Genomic DNA, 20,074 nt, shown 5'->3' with positions numbered 1-20,074 from the left:
ATCTTCTCAGAGGCAGTCTCTTTCTGAGTTGTTGCTCAGGAGCAGGAAGGCTCAAATTTTGGGCCTCAGGATCCCTTTACGCTCTTAAAAATCATTAAGGACCACTAAGAATTTTTGTTTATGCAGCTTATTAATGAATAATTTTAAAAACTTCATTTGTCAATTCATTTTAAAGCAGTGATGAACCCATTTCATGTTAACATAAAACATATTTTTATGAAATATATTTATATTATCCGAAACAAAAAAAAATAGTGAGAAGAGCAGTATTATTTTATATTTTTGGAAATCTCTGTAATTTAGTAAAAGACATCTGGATTCTCACATCTGCTTCTGCATTCGGGTAACTCCGCCCTACGCTCAAGAGAAAACAAGGGTGAAAGGGGCAGGAAGGTCTGGCGTTGTTGCAAACATGGCTTTGACCTCATGGACCCCTTGCAAGGAACGACCTCAGATGTCCTTAGGGTCCTCAGGCCGGGTTGTGAGAACCGCAGCAACTGATCAAGGACAGCCGAGCTCCAAGGGGTGGGGGGGGGGGGGGGGGGGGGGGGGGAGAGAGGCGACGTGGAGGGCGGGCATTGCCGGCGCACGTTTCCGCTCCAGCTTCACACCACGTTGGTCCCCGGAAACCTCCCCGCCCCCCCACCAGGCAGGTGGCTCCAGGGAGGAGTCCTGCGGTTATTTTAGGATTCATCCATTTTGTAATGCACAAGGTGTTTTAACTGGAGTATTTTTTTCTAATAGGAAAACATTGTGAACCTAAATGTATAGCAACAGTAGTGATTAAGTAAATTATATTTTCTAAAGCCGAATACTCTGCAGCCATCAAAAAGAAAGTAAAAAGGGAAGATGTACTCAATATTAATATTTTCAGGGTTTGTTAAACAGAGAACACAAAGTATAGAACGATGTGTATATTATGATCTTTTTTTAGTGTATTTTAGAATAAGACGTGTAACCGGGAAAAGACATAAGAAATTGCCTATGAGGATTGGTTATCTTTGGGCCGATATAGAAATTTTAAAAAATTTAAACCTTCCATGAGGAAGATGGGCACGGATGTTAGCTCAGGGCCAGTCTTCCTCAGAAAAAAAGAGGAGGATTGGCAGATGTTAGCTCAGGGCTAATCTTCCTCGAAAAAAAAACTTTAAACCTTCCAGCACTGAGTAACATATTGTGTACAATTGTATTAGGTCCTTAAAGAAATGGGGACAGGAGAGGTTTCGCGGCGGCGGGAGCAGGTTCTATTTCCGCCCTTTTTGCGCAGTCCTTGGTGGGAACCCCAGGAAGACTTCTGCGGGCGCGCAGACCGCCCCTCTCCGCTGAGCCCGCCGCTTCCTTCCCTCTTGCCCCGCCCACGCCCCGCCCTCGCCCCTTCCCATTGGTCTGCCGCCTCTCCATGGCTTCCAATCGCAGCGCTCAGCGCCAAATTTGAATCGCTGTTTTCATTTGAATCGGGAGAGCGAGGCGGGCGGGCTTTCCGCGCCCGAACCGCTGACGCCGGGCATCTCCCAGACGTAGCTGGGCAGGGCCACCTGGTCACCGGCGAGGGCGGCGGCGGGGGGAGTGGGGACTGCGGCCGCGGCGGAGGGGGGCGCGGGACCGGGCGGAGTCCCGGTCCCTGTAGAGCGTGGCGGGCGGTGGACACAGGTGGACTCGTCGCCGGCTCCCCAAGGTGCGGACTTGGGTTGCGCCTTGACAAGCAGTGGACCCACTGGTGACGGTGCGGGCGACTCGTCCTTGGTGAGCTGCGGCCGGGGCGCCTCCAGGGGGGGCGCGAGGGGCGGCTGTCCGGACGGAGACCGCGGGGACTCCTCCGGGCTCTGCGGGGACCTGCGCTGGGAGCGCGGCATGGGCCGGGCTCATCCCTGTCCCTGTCTCGGTGGGAACTCCCGGGAGACGCGGCGCTAGTGGCCGGCGTCCTGGCCGCGGGTCTTGGGGGACTGTAGGTGCTGGTGGGCAGCCCCCGGGACCTGGCTGGGGCTTCCACAGGGGTCAGGTGAGGTGTGGGCCGGGGCGGCAGAGGCATGGTGAATTGTACAAGCCACCCCAATCCGTCACTTACAAGTGACTTCTTAGCTCTTTGCTTTCAGCATAACCTCCCCCCAACCCACCCCGCCGCGTGTGTTATTCAGTTGTTTAACTCAGTGGCTGTTCCTGCAGTGCAAGAGTGGCTTGTAAGTTTGCTGCAGCAAACCTTTTGATGCCTGACCTTCCCATACGGATTATACTCCAAATCTTGTTTAGAAAATGGGTTCTACAGGACGCCTTGTTACCATCAAAAGGAGCGGGGTCGACGGTCCCCACTTCCCTTTGAGCCTCAGGACCTGCTTGTTTGGAAGGTGAGCCCTGCGCATGTGTGGACAATTCAGTTTAAAAGACTTTAATATCTTCATCACAGATTTAACAGGATGGAGGCTTGGCTCTAGGAGTATTTCCTGCCTTCAGGTTTTCCTCCAGAGGCCCTATGTATAGTCAACTGGACATAGTTGTTTATTATGAAATAGAAGCTTGGAAACAATGTTTATGTAGTTATTTTTCTAATCAAACACAAATTTTAAAATTGATTTGATAAAGATCTCTAAATGGAGGAAAATGCAGACGATTCTCAAATCCTGATTCACTTCAGGCAGTCTTTAGAAGACCACTGTTCATCTGAAATCCCTCCAAACTTGGTCTTCCGTGGCTCTTGGAGGACGCTGTTGAGCAAAGGAAGGAAGGAGGCTCTGCAGATGGTTTGCGGTCTTTTTGGAAAAATGAAAATGGGAGGGAAAGCCCTCCTGCTAGTGTTTTGAGAACTCCTCTTTTGTTGCTTTCCAGGGTTGGTGGCAATACCTGAGGTCCCCCAATAACAGGAAACATTGTTAATTGCACCCTCTTTCATTTTCTAACAAATGACAGGTCACTTCCCCCGGAGTCCTGTGTGGTGGGATGCCCCACTCCCTTCTACCCACAAACTGTCTTACCTGCCTCATCCCTACCATGTTTATCCCACCTTAGAAATTCCAAGCTCTTCTCACCTTGGTGCTTTTAGCCAGTTTGAACTTTATGACTGGAATGTTCTCTTTGCCCCCCTGTGTGGGTGATTCCTTTCTAACTTTCAGATATTGGTTTAAACGTTACCTGAAAAGAAGCCTTTAAGGAAAATTGCTCTTGCCTTTCCTGGCACCACACATGGTGAAGAGTCTTTGGTTTGTCTGTCCCACTGCTAAGCTCTCCAAGAACAGGGACTACCTAGTTAGTAATTATGTACTGAGTGCCTGGTATGGGGTCTAGGAAGTGAGAGGTGATGAATACTTAGTACTCTCTAAGTGTCCGTTAGAAAGGTGGGCTGGATTTGGAATTTGTAGCAGTGGTTCTCAGCCTAGCGCCACTTTGCCCCCCAGGGGACTTTTGGCAAGGTCTGGAGAGGTTTTCCTGAGTCACATGTGGGAGGCTAATGCCACTGGCATCAGTGAGCCAAGATCAGGGATGCAGCTGAATGTCCTACAATGTACAGGCCAGCCCCCACTTCAAAGAATCACCTGGCCTGAAATGTCAACAGAGCGGAGGTTAAGAACCACTGATGTGTAGTGATTCTGTTTGGTAGTTTCCTGCCAAACGAATTCTAAGTTCTAATGAGATAGTCTCTCTCTCTTGCTGGAATGTTCTTATACCTCCAAATCAAATTCTCTTCTTCGTTTTAAAGTCGCTGTTCACTTTCCATAGCTTCTTTTCTCCTCAAAGGAAAAAAATTAAACATTTTGGTATCAAATGGCAGTAATTCTGGTTATTATACAGCAGTGAATAGGTATATTTTTAGGTAAGATTTTGTAATTTAGAAACCCGTTCATAAGAGTATGGTCGGATGACATGGGTGGGAAGAGAGAGTCTCAGACTCGGGAGCTTCCTGCTGAGAACAGAGAGGAGAGTATATAGTTGTTCAAACTTACGGTAACGGGGACACCAGAGACCCGAGGAGCCTCACTGAGGCCTCTTGATTGGTTTCCCTGTGGGTTTGAGTGTTCTTCCTTCTGGCGCTTCCTGTTGATGCTCTTCGTGTGCAAAGACAGGTTGAGTCGAACAATGCTTTTTCGTTGCATACAGATTAGTATTTTTAATGCTAGGAGGTTTGTGAATCCGTCCTTTAATATAGTGTAGTTTTAAAACAACAATAAAAGCTCGCAAGTCATGAGCTTTGACTGTGTGCCAGGCAAATGACAGACACGTATACCTCATTTGATTGTTTGAACAACACCATGGCATGGGTGCTATGTAATCCTCCTTTTGTATATGAAGAAACTGAGGCACAGAGAGATGCCAGCATAAAACACAGCACTTCTGGTGGTGATTAAACCTTTAAACGTTCATAGCATTACAAATAAACATAGATAAACTTTTTTTATAGGGAAAAAGCAGAGTATTAAAAATAATTATCATTATCCAAGCTGATATAAAGTACTCCTTTATTTGGGTCTTATAACCATAGATATTTTAGTAAAAGGCAATTCAATTTTGTATTATATATACAAATATGCAATATATAAAATTTTCTATTATAATTATTTTTAAGTACTCTAAGTTTTAAAGATTTAAAATAGTTGTTTATGCAATACTTGTAAAAATCCTTTGCAAAATGCAAAGATCATTTACATTGCCCAATTTGTTGTCCCTTTATGTCATTATATTTACAGATAAGCATATAGTCAAATGTTGTTTTATTTTGAAATGTTGATGTAATTTTTTTAAAAAATTGCAACAAACTAAAAAAACCTTACTCTTTTCACTTAAGGGGTATGGAATGTGACATCCGTATCCAGCTTCCTGTAGTGTCAAACCAGCATTGCAAAATTGAAATCAATAAGCAAGAAGTAAGTGGGCTTTTAGAAATCTATTTTTTAGAACTTTTCATTTCACTTTTTGTCTATTTATTAGTTACATCTTTTTCTCCCTTTTTCTACTTGTAGGCAATATTGTTTAATTTCAGTACCACAAATCCTACACGAGTAAATGGATCTACTTTTGATAAACCTGTACAACTAAAACATGGGGATGTGATAACCATTGTTGATCGATCTTTCAGGTAGGTAAAAACTAATTGGGCTAAAACTAAATGGATCTTTTGATGCACAAAAAGCTAGCCTCGCACATCATCTGTGACCCTTTAACGTTGGTGAATGTCAAAGTGTTTAGGCTGTCCTTCTCAATGGTAATTCTTCATCTGAAATCATACGGATCTAGAAGGAAAGACAAATCGGGCTTATGTGATTCAATTCAAGGATTTGAGTGCACATGACTCTGCCAAAGCGGAGGGACCAGATCCTAAAACAGTTTTATTTTGTTGTGAGTGTTGTGAACCTGCCTACATTTTCTAGTTTCTTTCTTATTTCAAAGTAAAATACGCTCGTGGAGAAAGATACAAAACAAGATGTAAGCCTAATTTACCATGAGGCGAACACCCTTGTGAGTACCACCTGTTATGGACTGAATGGTGCTCTCCCAAAATTCCTATGTTGAGGTCCTAACCCCCCAGTACCCCACAGTATGACTGTTTTTGGAGAGAGGGCCTTTAAAGAGGTGATTAAGTTAAAATGAGGGCGTTGGGCTGGGTCCTAATCCAGTCTGACCCGTGTCCTTATAAGAAGAGGAGATGAGGACGCAGAGAGAGAAGCTAGGGGAGCCGGTGCTCAGAGGGACCTCCATGTGAAGAGGCGGCAAGAAGGCGGTCACAGCAAGCCAAGGGGAGAGGCCCAGAGGAGACCAACTTCCCGACACCGTGGCCTCAGCCTTCCAGCCTCCAGAACTGTGAGAAAATGAATTTCTGTTGTGGAAGCCACCAGTGTGTAGTGTTTTGTTATGGTGGCCCTAGGAAACTAACACACCACCCGAACCATAAACAGAACATTTCTAGAGGTTTCTTCCATGAAGTCTTGTAATGACTACTTCTTTCGCTCACCAAGAAACCACTGGTCTGGCTTTTCTGATAGCATCAAAGTCTTCACAGTTTGGCCACCTGAGCACGCATCTCTAACCACTGCCACTTTCTCTGTCCTTATTAAACTCCGTACATTTGAAACGATGAAGTATGGATTTGTAACTGACTCCTGCTCTTAAGGTTGTGAGATTCGAGCATGGATGTTACAGTTTGTTCCTTCTCACTGCATGGGTATTGCATCGAAATAATAGATGCAGTTATATACACAATTATTTGCCATTTATCCATTGTGGATGGACCTTTGAGTAGTTTTCCATTTTCTGAAGTGAGTCAGGGCTTGCTTTATGATCAGATATGGTTAACTTTCTACTCCTCTGTGTGTTGGTGATAAGAAGGTGTATTCTACAGCTGTCGGGTGTGGTGGTCCACCTGTATACGTCCTTTAGATTCAAAATCCTAACTCTAGTATCACAGTAGTTTTTTCCCCTGCTTCTTAGTTACTCAGGCAGGTAAGTTGAAATCGTGCATTGAGGACTTTTTTCTTGTTTTTGTTTCTTAGTTCTGTCAGTTTTTGCTTTATACATTTTGAGCCTATACTTTTCTGTTTAAATTTAGAATTATGTCCTTCCCGTGGCTGAAGCTCTGTCGTTTATCATTTTGTCATGCCTTCCACTTTTGGTAATATTTTTGATTAGTGGTTATATACTATAATTTTTCTATCACATTACTTTTAACTTTTCATAATCTTTAAGGTTAAGTTGTCGCTTAGAACCGGCTGGTAGGTGCACTTTTGTTTATAATTGGTATATCTTGATAGGTTGACCCTTTTGTTCTTATAAAATGTGGCTGGTCTCTGTGAACAATGTTTATCTTCAAGTCTACTGTGTTTGAGGGTAGTGTAGCCTCCTCAGCTCTCTACTGGTTGCTGTTTGCATGGTGTATCTTTTCCCATCCTTTTAACTTCATTCTATTTGTGTCTTTGAATCTAAATTGTGTCTCTTGTAGACAACATATAGTTGGATCAGTTTTTTTCATCCGTTCTGCTAAGTGGAATTCCGCCTTCATTTGTATTAAATGGGTATTTTCTAATGTACTATTTGAACTCCCGGGCCATTTCTTTTACTGTGATTTTTGTTGAGATGCTTTCATTTTTAAAGGATATTTTTATTGAATATAGACTTCTAGGTAGGAAGTATTTGATGTGGAATGGAGACCAGAACTCTCTCTCCAGAAGGAGATGCTGTTCAAACTGGGATTAACTGAGATGATTAAATACCTCCCAGAAAGAACAGCAAATGGCTCTTAGGGGAGGGACTTGAGTCAGAACTCTGCTCCTTGAGAAGCAACTCCAGATGCCTGACTGCTCCACATCTCACTGAGGGGGCACCTAAATTCGAATCAGGCCACCATACTGAGATACCCAAGTTCAGTATACAAAATAAAAGGTTGCTCTGTGAATTGCTACCCGAGGTCTGTTAGACTCTGTTAGAACTGTGTATCTTTCTAAACGTGGCCTTCATGAGATGTGCCTGTCTTTGTTCAGACACACATGGAATAAGTGGGAGACTGGAGAGATCGTAGTAGTCTTAAGTGAAAGGATAGCGCTATAGTGTCCCTGTGGTAGGTGACATCACAGAGTGATTAAGGGGTTGGGCACTAACAGGTTTGCTGGTTGATCTTCCAAGCCATCAGATTTTCAGGAACATAAACTAGTGGAAACCCGAGATGGCTCTCACATGCCGTAGGTTCGCACACGGGCGGTGCTCAGGGATGCTGTCGAATCATGCAGGCTGCTCAGTATTCAGAAATTTATCTGGGACCCCAACTTCTAACAACAGCTTTCCAAAAGAAACTTGAGGCAGCTTATCTAGATTTTTAGAGTAAAAACACTTTCCTAACTCTAAATTTATTTCCATAAATAAGGTAATAGTTTGAACAAAGCCTGAAGTTTGTTCTCTGCTCCTTGGGCGTTAACCAGATATGGAGTCTTTACCATCAGTTGCAGATCTTTACTCTAAACATGTATCTCATTCTATGCACTTCAGGTATGAAAATGAAAATGAAAGTCATCAGAATGGAAACGAGTCAACTGAGTTTCCTGGACAAAGATGTGAACAGGTGATGGGGGAAATTCTCTAACTTTGGGCATGACGTGAAATCGTGATGTGCACTTTGATGAATGGATTCTCACAAGGGAAGGGGACTTGGCAGTTTTGGTGGGAAAATGTAACTAAGGTATTAAAACAAGTTGAACTTAGACATATAAAAATAATTTAAAACTATACTTTCTCTTTGTTTTCAAAATGAGAGTACCAAGGCAGCCTTAACACTTTTGGTCCAAAAAGTTCCCAGAGTCTCTCCTGATCTGATCTCCTTGCAAACTTTGGCTCGGACAACTCCAACACATAGAACTGAAATTAGGAACTAAGTTGTCTGTTGGCTCATTTTGTCCCCCAGTCAATCTACTCATCCATCTTTATGCCTCTGAAATAATCATGTCAGAGTTGTGAGTGTCAAAGATGCTTCTCAATTTTGATATACAGATGACCTGTGACCCTGGAAGAGCCCGTGCTGGGTCGTGTGAGAGAATCTCATCACGTGTGTCTATCAATAGAGAAAACGTATTCCAAACGGTTCAGCTTATGAAAGCATGATTCTGGGGCCGGCCCGGTGGCGCAGCGGTTAAGTGCGCATGTTCTGCTTTGGTGGCCTGGGGTTCGCTGTTTCAAATCCTGGGTGCGGACATGGCACTGCTTGGCAAAAGCCATGCCGTGGTAGGCGTCCCACGTATGAGGTGGAGGAGGATGGGTAGGGATGGTAGCTCGGGGCCAGTCTTCCTCGGAAAAAAGAGGAGGATTGGCAGCAGTTAGCTCAGGGCTAATCTTCCTCAAAAAAAATAAATAAATTAAAAAGCAGAAAACAAATCCAAATAAATGTTTAAAAAAAAAAAGCAAAACATGATTCTGGACCTGTCGTTAGAGATTTAGTAGGATTTAGTAGATTTAAGGTAAATTCTGAGAATTTCTGTCTTTCCTGCTTTTCAGGAAGCTACCCAAGTTAGTCTCAGATGACCAGCTTGGAATTCACTGATTTAGGACAGTCGTCATAGGTACGCCTGAAATTAGCAACAGGCCCTTCAATGGAAGGCCCCTGCTCCCGTTGGATGGTGCTTCTTCCCGGGAGAGTACCCTGCACGTTGACCCTCTGCTCATCAGCTTTGGGGGAAGCTAGCTTTTGAGGTATCCCACACACCAGCCACCGTCCTAACTTGTTAGTAGGTGGAAGCAAACTAACCAAAAAAGCTGCACTGTGGGTTCAGTAAGTGCCACTCAGGGGTTTAGGAACTGCTCGTTATCTGGATTGTGAAAAAGTAAATATTGAAACGGAATGCTTAGAACATAGAGCAATTTGACAATGATTTTTATGGCTATTGAATATAACAGTACAAAAGATATGGGCTTATATTTTGTACATATTTTTTTTTCCCTGAGGAATATTAGTCCTAAGCTAACATCCACTGCCAATCCTCCTCTTTTTGCTGAGGAAGACCGGCCCTGAGCTAACATCCATGCCCATCTTCCTCTACTTTATATGTGGGACGCCTGCCACAGCGTGGCTTGACAAGTGGTGCCATGTCCACGCCTGGATCTGAACTGGCAAACCCTGGGCTGCTGAGGCAGAACGCGCGAACTTAACCACTGTGCCACTGGGCCGGCCCCTATTTTGTACATATTTAAAAATTTCAATTCATTTTTATTTAGTCATACAATTCTTGGTCAACTTCAGCTTGGAAATTAAAAACTGATCCTTCATGTGGGAAATTTCTGAAGCTAATGAGATAGATACCAAGAAATCTGAAACTGATTTAAATTATTTGCCTTGGCTATATTTTGTGGGTTTTTTCCCCCTGACAATTCAGATATAATTTTCCTCCTTTGAAACAACATTGGACTTTTATGTCTTGCATACGTGTAATTCTGTAGCTCTTCCTCGCCGTCTAAGGTAAGTTCCCTGTGAAACATTGCGAAGGCGCTGTCAACGGCGTGTCGAGGAAGAGTGCTGGGCCTGGTGGCTGTGCTCTACACCGCTGGTGCACTGTTCTGCTTGTGTTAACTTCTGGGTTTTCAGATCTGCCCTCAGTACCTGCCAGCCAAAGAGCCCACGTGCCCAGTGGAGCCTCGGTTCCCGCCCAGGTCCTATAGCTGATTTCCGATACAACTGAGTCTAAAGTCAATGATCCTGGGCCTTTGGTAGGTTAATCGATACTGCGTGTTGTGAGGGTTAATTTTAACTTTGCTGCTTCTTTCATATGGTGACAAGAAAGAAGTTTGAGGAAGTTATAAATACTTACTGAGCTTCAATTTAAGCAATTGTAAGGTTGAAGTTTGTTTCTTATTCCATCAAATTTTTAAAAATCAGCCGAGAAATACTTGTATTATGACCACTAGCACCTGAACGTCTTGGACTCGCTTCTCAAAGTCTCTAAGAGTCATACAGGAACAGTTTGGTAAAGAAGATCATCAATAGGAAGAATATTTTAATAAATATGACTGTCGGTATTTGAAAAGGCGTCTAAATTGCTATTCTTATTTTGCCAATTCACAGGGATCTCTCCGTCGGGCCTCAAGATCGAGCTTCTCTTCAGACCCTGGTTAGTATTTTGGTTTTGTTATGGGATCCTGGAAGATCAGTTCTCTGTAACATTACAGGAAGGAAGGGACAATGAGAACACAAGTGTTACATATCTAGGCTCACAAAAATTAAGAGGTTGTGTCATTTAATATCACAAATGTAGTCAGACACCTGAGTTAACTTTTCCTAAGTGCTGTATGAGGCACCATGCTTATTGGAGAGTCCACATATAATACATTTTCTTGCTCACTTGTGAGGTTAAATTCTGAATAGATTAATAGGATTTGATGTCTCATACTGGTTATGAGAGGCTAACGTGATTTTCAATTTAGACCAGAAAAATAGTATGAGAATACCATTATTACACGGTTTGGGCATTAAGTAATTTGTAGGCTACGTGAAAAGCTAGGTTATAAGACAATTTGAAACAGTTTTCAAATTTGAATATTGCTCATGTTAATCATTAAGAAAATCTTGAACTTCCGTTTCTTATTTCCTAACTCAACATCAAGACGGGAAAGTTCAAGATTCTGATGCCCGTTCAAAACTCACTGAAGAGGGTGTTTCAGGAAGGGCTCTGGTACGCGTGAAGAATGTCGAAGCAGCTGATACTGTCTCCGATGATTCAGAAGATCATGTTGCCAGGAAAACACCTACTGTTCTTCATTCTTCAGGACTTCCTGGAGACAACTGCAGAAATGCAATGGATCCCCCTCCTGGGGATTTGAAAGAAGATTCCAGTGTGACTTTAGTGAGCCGTAATGGAGAAGTGAAGTCTTTTCTGTCTACACAGTGTCTTAGGAAGAGTGAAAACAATGACTCTCCCTTTAGGAAGCTTTACGAGTCAATGAAGGAAGAGTTAGACGGGAAATCAGAAAAAGAAAATGTTCTGTGGAGTCGTAGAAAATCAGGATCACAGAGTCATTGCCCAGCAGAAAACAAAAGCGCTGGTGGTTTACAGGGCGGGACACGAGTGTTGGTCTCACTTAAATCCAGACCGGAATCGGGTGGGAGCACCCAGATTAAGGCAGACCCTGCTTCGGCAGAACAAGGAAGTAGCCAGACTGAGGAGAAGACAACTTACGAGCAGCCTGTTCAGACTCCCCAGGAGACCACGAGTCCCTGCGGTCCCCACCTGGAGACGCCGGGCACCAAGACCCCGACACAGCCTTCACACCGGAGTTCCTCACGGAGGCGTCCGAGTGAAGACCGGAGTGTTAGCCAAGGGAGCGAGTCTGTGAATCCGGGTCAGAGGGAAGGCTTCAGGGCAGATAATAAAACCTTTACTCCTCGGAGGTCCTTAACTAGAAATCAGACACCCACTAACGTTGAAAATGCTGGTAATTTTGGAAATACTCCAGAAAAGCTCTTTTCCAAAAAGAGGAAGAGTCTGCCAACAAATGTTGACGTTCTTACTACAGAAACAGAAATTCAAAATCAAACTATTTTAGCTTCATTGCTCGTTCAAGTTGAAGGGAAGATTCAAAACGATGCCCTCCACAAGCCTGAGAAACTGGACACCGCGGCTGGACAGACGCGCTCCGGGTCACCTGACCTTAGTTCAGTCGATGTCGGCAAGTTCGGTGACTCCATTAGTAAGTTTATTTAACTCAATTTATTTTCCCCCAAAAGTTCACACCTACCTTTTATTAGATACGAATGAAGGAGGGCTTCCTTCAGTCAGGAATGATCTGCTCTGTGGTAGAGAATCTAGGAGCTGCTGGGAGTACAATGATGAGACCGCCATGTTTGTTGTCTCCTCTGATAGATTCGCACTGAACACCTGGATAATTATAACACGGAGGGACCGAGGCAGTGCAGGTTGTCAGGGAAGAAAACGGAGGAATCTAAGGAGATAGGGTGGTCCCAGAACATGTTTGAGTCTCCTGGTCAATCTCTGGCAAGATAGAAAGGAGAATAATCATAATTGCTTTTCACAGGAGGTTTAATTCTGAACTACAAGCGCCTGTATCCTGTGAGTTTGATCCACTGGATTAAGTCAAGGAGAATCCCTTGGAAATCTTTTAATATAGAGTGGCTCTCAGATATTTCTGCTCTGTTCTCAGGGTCTCCTACGAGCAGTTTCTTACAAACACTGGACTGTCCCCATGGCTTTATGTGCCAGGCGCTGGTCTGCCAGCTTCACAGACATGCACACTTGATCCTCCTGTGGGCAACAGGAGTGCCCACGGGACAGGAATTGTTGTTATCTCCATTTTGCAGACGGAGAAACTGACAACCTAATGTCACACAGTGAGTGGCAGAGATAGGACCCCTGTGGCTGGCTTAGTAGCTCCTGGGCATCCTCCTACCCTTTCAGGGGTCTCCGGGCATTTTCATGCAGTATGCTTACTGTCAAGGCTCTGCTTCTGCAGAGGGCCCATAGTGCAGAGGTGCGTGCTCTCTAAAATTAGATTGGCACGCATCAGTCGCAGGGTGCCCACGATCTCATACAGGGCACGTCGCTTAGACAAGGATTTATGTTGACTAGCAGTTCATAAAGATGTGTAGTGGGGGTGGGACTCATGAGTGGCCTATCAGAATCACCTGGAGAAGGTTTCAAGTTCCTAAGTTCTGCTCACTCGGTAGGTCTGGGTGAGGCCCAAGTATGTGTCTTTTGGAAAAGCTCTCAGGCCACTGGGAAAGCATCCATCTCCGATATGCCCCCGCTTCCGAGTGAGAGCTGCTGCCTCAGACCAGTCCCTTCACTAAGCTTTGCCCACAAAGGACTTTTCTGCATTGTGAAGAAAACCTTTGTTCTGTCAAGTTGGGACTTGGTGTTCTAGTGGTTTGACCCCAGATCCTTCAGGTGCTCTTGAAGCAGCTTTCGCTTTGTCAGCATGACAAAAGAATGAAGCTGTGCGCTGACTAGGTTTCAATGAATTTTACAGTTGGTTTGTCTTCGATTGCAGTTTCAAATAAGTCAGCAGTGTTGGTATAGGTTTTCTCACCGTCCTTTCCACGTGTGTCTTCGTTACTTTAGATAAGGTGGAGGGAGTGTCCTTGAAAAGAAGGAGGGTGTCCTTTGGTGGTCATCTGAGACCTGAACTATTTGATGAAAACTTACCTCCTAATACGCCTCTCAAAAGAGGAGAAACACCGATGAAAAGGAGATCTCTTGCTACCCACACTCCAACTGTCCTGAAGAAAATCATCAAGGTAGGTTTAACAGCTAGTATTCTCCCGCATGTTTAATGATGCACGTCCTTGGTACTTATTCTTACCATAAGCCTCACACTAGTGGAATTGCAATTAAGACCTTTTCCTTTCTAATAAAAAAGTAGAATAAAATCGAAATGAGAGCTCATTCACTTGGGTGTTGGAAAACGAACACCTGGGTTCCTGAGCACATGCCGGGCACAGGTGAGTCCTCAGCACATGTCTTTTTCCTGCTGAGGCCTCCTGCTCACCCGGCTTACAGGGCCAAGTGATTGCTCCAGGGTTACAGTAAAAACCGCCAATTGAAAAGAATCTGGAGACATCATGACACATAACCATAAGGTTTTTTTTTCTTTTAGAATTGTAAGGTGAAAAGGAAAATCTTGGTTGGCAACACACCTATGATTTTCACCATCAGCTATTCAGAACTTTTAACTGGGGCTGGCCTCGTGGCCAAGTGGTTAAGTTCTCTCGCTCCGCTTCGGCGGCCCAGGGTTTTGTCTCTTCGGATCCTGGGCGTGGACATGGCACCGTTCCTCAGGCCATGCTGAGGTGGCATCCCACATGCCACAACTAGAAGGACCCACAACTAAAATATGCAACTATGTACTGGGGGGACATGGGGAGAAAAAGCAGAAAAAAAGCCTCACAAGATTGGCAATAGTTGTTAGCTCAGGTGCCAATCTTTAAAAAAGAAGACTTTTAATCCCCTACGCTAGGTTGTGTTGTCCTGCTAATTTTAAATCCTAGAAAGGCCCCACAGCTCAGCTTCATCACAGGGCCTGGGTCATCTTTAATTTCTTTTCATACCAAAAGGAGTGTAAAGTAGGTCTGGTTCCCTTCCCATTGTACCCAGAAGTGCGATGCCCTCCTCCAGTGTAGACCAAAGGTGGCTAGACTCCCATGGATGGTATTCCCGTGGGTTCCAATCAGAGCACTTGCCTTGCATCAGGAGGTTCCTTCCATCTTTTCACCTGAAATACCTCACTTAAGACTTGTTTGCTGCCGTTTTTCCCTTAAATGAGGGGGGCAGACTCCCATCTCTGCTTGTGACAGAGAGTGGTTGAAACATTTGGGGCTTCAAGATTTAAACAGCTAAAATGCTTAATTGGGGAGGGTTTTTGCATTCATTCAGAGATGTTATATTTGTGGTGAGGTTTCTTATGAACATTTAAATCTTGTCAGGAACAGTCTCAACCATCAAGAAAAGAAGATTCTCCTTCCAAAATCCATTTGGAAGTGACCGCACAAAACGTGGTTAAGAGCTCTCCAGCTCAGAATCCTACCGAAACTTCTCCAGTTGCAAATGATCAGCGCCGTACGTCGTCCAAGGCGTCTTCTGTCTCCAGTGGCAGCAAATCTCCTCGTCAGACAGATACTCCTAAGAGAGGAAGGAGAAGGAGCAGCAGCTTACCTTCAAAGAGAATGTCCACCGATCGCAGCCAGCATGAAATCTTACAGATGATTTATTCCAAAAGAAGGAGTGGTGCTTCTGAAGCCAATTTAATTGGTTTGTGTCGTATTAACAAAGATGTTTTGAGGTTAATTTTCTCCGTAATGCTAGTTTTGAAAAGTTTCAACACTTTTTTCCTTTTGACAGTGGCAAAATCGTGGGCAGACGTGGTAAAACTTGGCACTAAACAAACACAAACTAAAGTCGTTAAACGTGGCCCTCAAAGGCAGCTGAACAAAAGACAGAAAAGGATAAATACTCCAAAGGTATGGGTTCCAATAGGAATTGCTCTTGACACATATTACTTAAGATTACATTAAGTGTGGATTTATGCTTTGATGTTTTGTTGATCTCCTAATTTTTTTTCCAGAAGCCTACTGGCAGCATTCACAATCAATTTAGTACAGGCCATGCAAACTCTCCTTGCACCATAGTCATAGGGAAAGCTCACATCGAGAAAGTAAACGTGCCTGCTCGTCCCTACAGAATGCTGAACAACTTTGTCTTCAACAAAAAAATGGACTTTAATGAAGATCTTTCAGGTAAAAACTGTCAACTTAAAAAGCAAATTCGCTAGTTATTTTACCCTGAAAATAAATCTTTTGGGGGAATAGCCAAAAGAGTTACAAATCAGGATGTGGGTGCTATGGTGAACCACAGGCAAATCTGGAGAACAAAGGATAGGAGCTGCTTTTATAGGGAGAAAGGGGGACTAGGGAGGGGCTGTTCCAACCAAAAGTCCATTGTGTGGAGAGTAACAGTTCAGGGTGGCAACAGCTTCTCATTGGCTGAGCTGCAGCATTTCTCATTGGCTGGGCTGTTGCTGGGTGGGGAGAGAAATCTTCCCCTGAGTATAGTAGTTGTACTTCCTGTTGGAGATGCAAGAGTCTGTCTCTTCCTGTCTGGAGTAATGTATGATGTATGATAGGGCTGAGAGCTCCCCCTACAGGCCTTTGTGACTCTAATTTAATTGAGGTTTCTTCTATTAATTTCCGCAAAACACACTCTTGGCTCTATAAACCATAGTTGTTGATCCTCCTATGTGTGACGGTGTGGATGGCTGCTAGTTTTGTTTATCTTCTGTCAGTGGGACAGGAGAATAAATAATCCTGTCACCTTCCTGGGTCATGATCTTCAAGGAAGAGAAAGCAGGATTGGGGAACAAGGACAGTTCCCCTACATTTGGGGGTCCTGTGTCCTGCATGAAGCGGGTGTGAAAGGTAGGTCCACATCTTTACCTCAGAGAGCAGCATAGGTGGAGAAAACTGGAAGCTGCTTTATGGTGAGGAAAGCAGGCTTGCTCTTAAAATTGCATTTTCCTGCATTTATGCTAATAGATGGCCCCAGACGCGGAGAAATTGGTTTGAGCAGTATTTTGCTTCTTCATGATTTCCTTTACTTCTATGTAGCTTAACTGTTTCTTGAAACAAAGTCTTGTGAAATGGTTTCCTGTAACCATCAATAGTTGAGCCAAAGTTGTCATTCTCAGTAAAAGTGTGATGTGACTTGCTTATGGTTGTGCCAGATTAGACTGTGGCAAGAACCCAGGTTTGGATTTTATGTGACATAGTTTGACCAGTGGTTTCCACTTTGAACTCTTTGAAGGGAGGTGAGTCTTGAACCCATTAGGTGGAATCTTGTTTTATTTCCTGGCAGATTTTAAGATGGAAGAATTGTTGTACTCCTCTGTATAACCCATATAAGGTATGCTCTGATTAGAGTCACATTTGAATCAATACATTTAGCTTTCTAAAAAAACAACCACAAAAATGTAGAACAGTGGTAGCCAGAATTTTGATAACATGCTCCATGAATAAAAACATTTTGAGCATATACCACTCAATATGCAGATATATGTATACTGTATATCCTTGTAAATTATGTGCATGTCTGAGTGGGCTAGTATATATGTTATGAAGCATGAAAACAAATCCTCAAAGGTATTTTTAAGATGAAATAAATAGAAGTTTAAATACTCAGTCCCCAGGACAGTGGCGTTTCTCAGCCTTCCTTTGAGACCCTTTCCTAGAGAGTCAGCAGTGTCCACCCTTGCTGTGAGTGACTTTCATGACAAAACATCAGTGTGTGCTGAAGACTAAGTCCCGGATATTTTAAGGAAGGCCTCAGCAGCGGCAGAGGGATAAGATTTGTAAGTGAGTTGGCTGGTTTGGCAGCCTTAGGGACAGGCATCCCAGATGCATTGTGCAGGCGGGTGGCAGACTGAAGAGAGCATTTTGATCCACTGATGGCAGAGTGAGAAAAGTAAGGAGAACGTGGGATAATGTAAGTTTTTCGCAAAGTTAAATCTTCCATTTAAAGTACTATGTGGTTCTTTCTTTTCTGAGATTATGTTAATACTGCTTTTTGGTGTTAAATGAGAAGATGGTCATATTACCTGACACTACAAAAAATGGGCAGCCCTGTGTCATTTTTAAAATTGGAGGACATTTTATTTCTACTTAAGATGCAGAACTGCATAACTGAGGACTTTCTGAAGGCAGCGTGAGGGCAGTCGGTTTGCTGGATGCCTGGAGGGGAGGCCCTGAGGGCTGCCCCTGTCCTCCGGCCAGTGCTCATGACTGGGGACGGGGACGACTTTGGAAGACTGCAGACACCAACTTCCTTCATTTGATTTTCTTTCCAAGAGGAAAGGTGGAGAAGAGGAGAGATGAATGTAACTTCCCATTGCCCTCTTTTAACAAAACGAGTTCATTACGGATGCATCATCCTCTTCTATGAGATCCTGTCTTCCACGAGGTCTAGAGAGTGACCTGTTGTCCACGTGCTGCCATTGCCTTTGTTTTCTGAGGACTGGCGTGGTTGTTTGCATGTATGAACAATATGTTAACTGCTTTTCCAATATCTTCATTTAACAGGGCTCACTGAAATGTTCAAGACTCCAGCAAAAGAGAGGCCACAAAGGAGGAGTGTATGTCCCATCACCTTTTCGAATTCAGAGGATTTGCTTGGAAAAAAGTTTCAAGTACCTAATTCAGAAGAAAATCCTTTGCTATGTGCTTCAGAAAATTTTGGTTGGTTTACTGTTTTTTCCTAGCACTTTGATGTTTTCAACAGGAACTATAGATGCTATTATTTTCTTTACAACAGATATTGTGTTATTTCCTTACAACAGACATTCCTGATAACATACCTTTTCCAGCTCCTCTGTTTTGTGGTTTTAGGGGAAATTCCTGTCAGCAGTTGAACTAGCATTGGCATTCAGTGACTTCCTTAAAAAGGAATACTCGTTTGATAACCATGAACTCCCTGTGTACATTTGCCTCATTTGTTTACTATCAGCAAAGAGGTTGATAAGCAGAAAACTATAATGATTTCTCATCATACTTATATGTAAATTACTCAAACTCAAAATTATTGTAAATTACCAAAGAGAAAGATAGCAGTGTGTACACTGTGCAAGTATTGCCCCTGATCTTCTGGATGGGAGCGTGCCCTAGTTCAAGTGGGAAATGGGACATGTGAGTCTGTCTTGCTCTCTCGTTTGGTACTGGTTGCTGAGTTCCTGTCATAGGGGGAACAGTTTGCCACACTGAAAGTGTATTTTGTGGCTAACGGGTGGATGTTTCCTGTGTAACATGGACCCTCAGCATCCTAAGTATAGACCATGTAATTGCATTGGTGGTTCAACAGAAAAAACAGCTTGTTTGTTTCTCATGTTTCAAGAAAAAAAATTGCTGTGTTCAGGTCACTGAGACATGGCATGACAGCCTTCAGGAGACCCTTCTTGAGGAATTTTATGTTTTATCTAATCTCTGTAGAGCCTAACCACCACCTCTGTATGACCCCTCTATATATCACCAAATACGTTATTCTTTAGTGTACGCGGCTCATACATAAGACAGGTTTATGGCCACATAAGCAGTGTCATCTCCTTAGTCGGATGGATAGAGCCTGAATTATTGGCTCTTACACAATATTTCGTGACAATAAAATACCAAGTTGGCATAAAACAGTGAACAGATTATATTTATCGTGTATGTTTTTATTTCTTATAGGAGAGAGTATGTTCCCCAGTACTCAGAATGCACCAAAAGAGCTGTCGGATAAAATTTCTGCAAGCTCTGCCTCCTCCAAACAACAGAATATGAAAGTAAATGAAGATATGGAGAAAACTCCCAGGAACATGCATAAAATGACAGGTGCTGAGATGAAGACTCCAGTATCTGAGGCAGAACCTCTGCAGGCAGTAGCAAGTGCAAACACATCTAGAAGGTCTGTGGGGCTCAGAAATAGACTGATGCCAGGCACAGAGGGTAAGAACCAAGAAATGGAAACTGACAGCACGGGGAACATCTTGGGACGACGTCTGCGGAAAACACCACTACAAGAACAGAAGCTAGAGGGAGAGATGCAGGAGAGTGAGAGATCTTTTGAGATGTGTAAGAAAATCACTGAGTCAAAAGAGAACTCTGAAAAGATGGTAGCTGTGAGGAGATCAAGAAGACCTTCAGAGCTGAAATGGGAACCAACAGCAGACCTGACTGCCCTCAAGAAATTGCAAGAGAGAGAACCGAAGGATGACCTGCTGGACATCCATAGTGTCCTCCAAACCCCAGACCATGCTGTGAAACTGGTGGATGTGGAGATCATAACCACAAAGATGCGCCGCAAATCTCCTAAACCAGAACCAGCCAACACGCCAACAAGGAGAAATATACGGCTCCAGACACCTCCCCACAAAGTGGATGTAGAAGGCCTCTCAGCACTCAGCAAGGCCACACAGACTCCAGGGGAAATTACACACACACACAGAGAACCAGTAGATGATGAAAAGAGCATCAAATTGTTTAAGGAAACTACAAAGCAGGAAGTGGATCCTGCAGCAAATGTAACTGGGAGCAAGAGGCAGCCAAGAACACCTAAGGGAAAGACTCCACCCCTAGAAGACCTGGCTG

At 43.7% G+C, this 20,074-nt stretch overlaps 1 protein-coding gene across 1 annotated transcript in view; it reads left to right on the top strand.

Moving 5' to 3' along the window:
• Positions 1 to 1,649: 1,649 nt before the first annotated feature.
• The window catches only part of MKI67 (marker of proliferation Ki-67), a 25,568-nt gene continuing 7,143 nt past the window's right edge, over positions 1,650 to 20,074 (top strand). The window contains exons 1-13 of the mRNA XM_046654358.1: positions 1,650 to 1,743; positions 2,164 to 2,342; positions 4,772 to 4,850; positions 4,947 to 5,062; positions 7,960 to 8,032; positions 10,520 to 10,565; positions 11,059 to 12,141; positions 13,530 to 13,705; positions 14,891 to 15,215; positions 15,306 to 15,424; positions 15,529 to 15,700; positions 18,035 to 18,190; positions 19,175 to 20,074. The exon at positions 19,175 to 20,074 is cut by the window's right edge and continues 1,580 nt beyond it. Coding sequence (XP_046510314.1) covers positions 2,251 to 2,342; positions 4,772 to 4,850; positions 4,947 to 5,062; positions 7,960 to 8,032; positions 10,520 to 10,565; positions 11,059 to 12,141; positions 13,530 to 13,705; positions 14,891 to 15,215; positions 15,306 to 15,424; positions 15,529 to 15,700; positions 18,035 to 18,190; positions 19,175 to 20,074 — 3,337 coding nt within the window. The 5' untranslated portion in view covers positions 1,650 to 1,743; positions 2,164 to 2,250. The remainder of the gene's footprint in view (positions 1,744 to 2,163; positions 2,343 to 4,771; positions 4,851 to 4,946; positions 5,063 to 7,959; positions 8,033 to 10,519; positions 10,566 to 11,058; positions 12,142 to 13,529; positions 13,706 to 14,890; positions 15,216 to 15,305; positions 15,425 to 15,528; positions 15,701 to 18,034; positions 18,191 to 19,174) is intronic.

This window comes from Equus quagga, chromosome 2 (genome assembly GCF_021613505.1).
Source record: "Equus quagga isolate Etosha38 chromosome 2, UCLA_HA_Equagga_1.0, whole genome shotgun sequence".
NCBI classification, from domain to species: Eukaryota; Metazoa; Chordata; class Mammalia; order Perissodactyla; family Equidae; genus Equus; species Equus quagga.
This window is presented reverse-complemented; position numbering and strand designations above follow the sequence as displayed.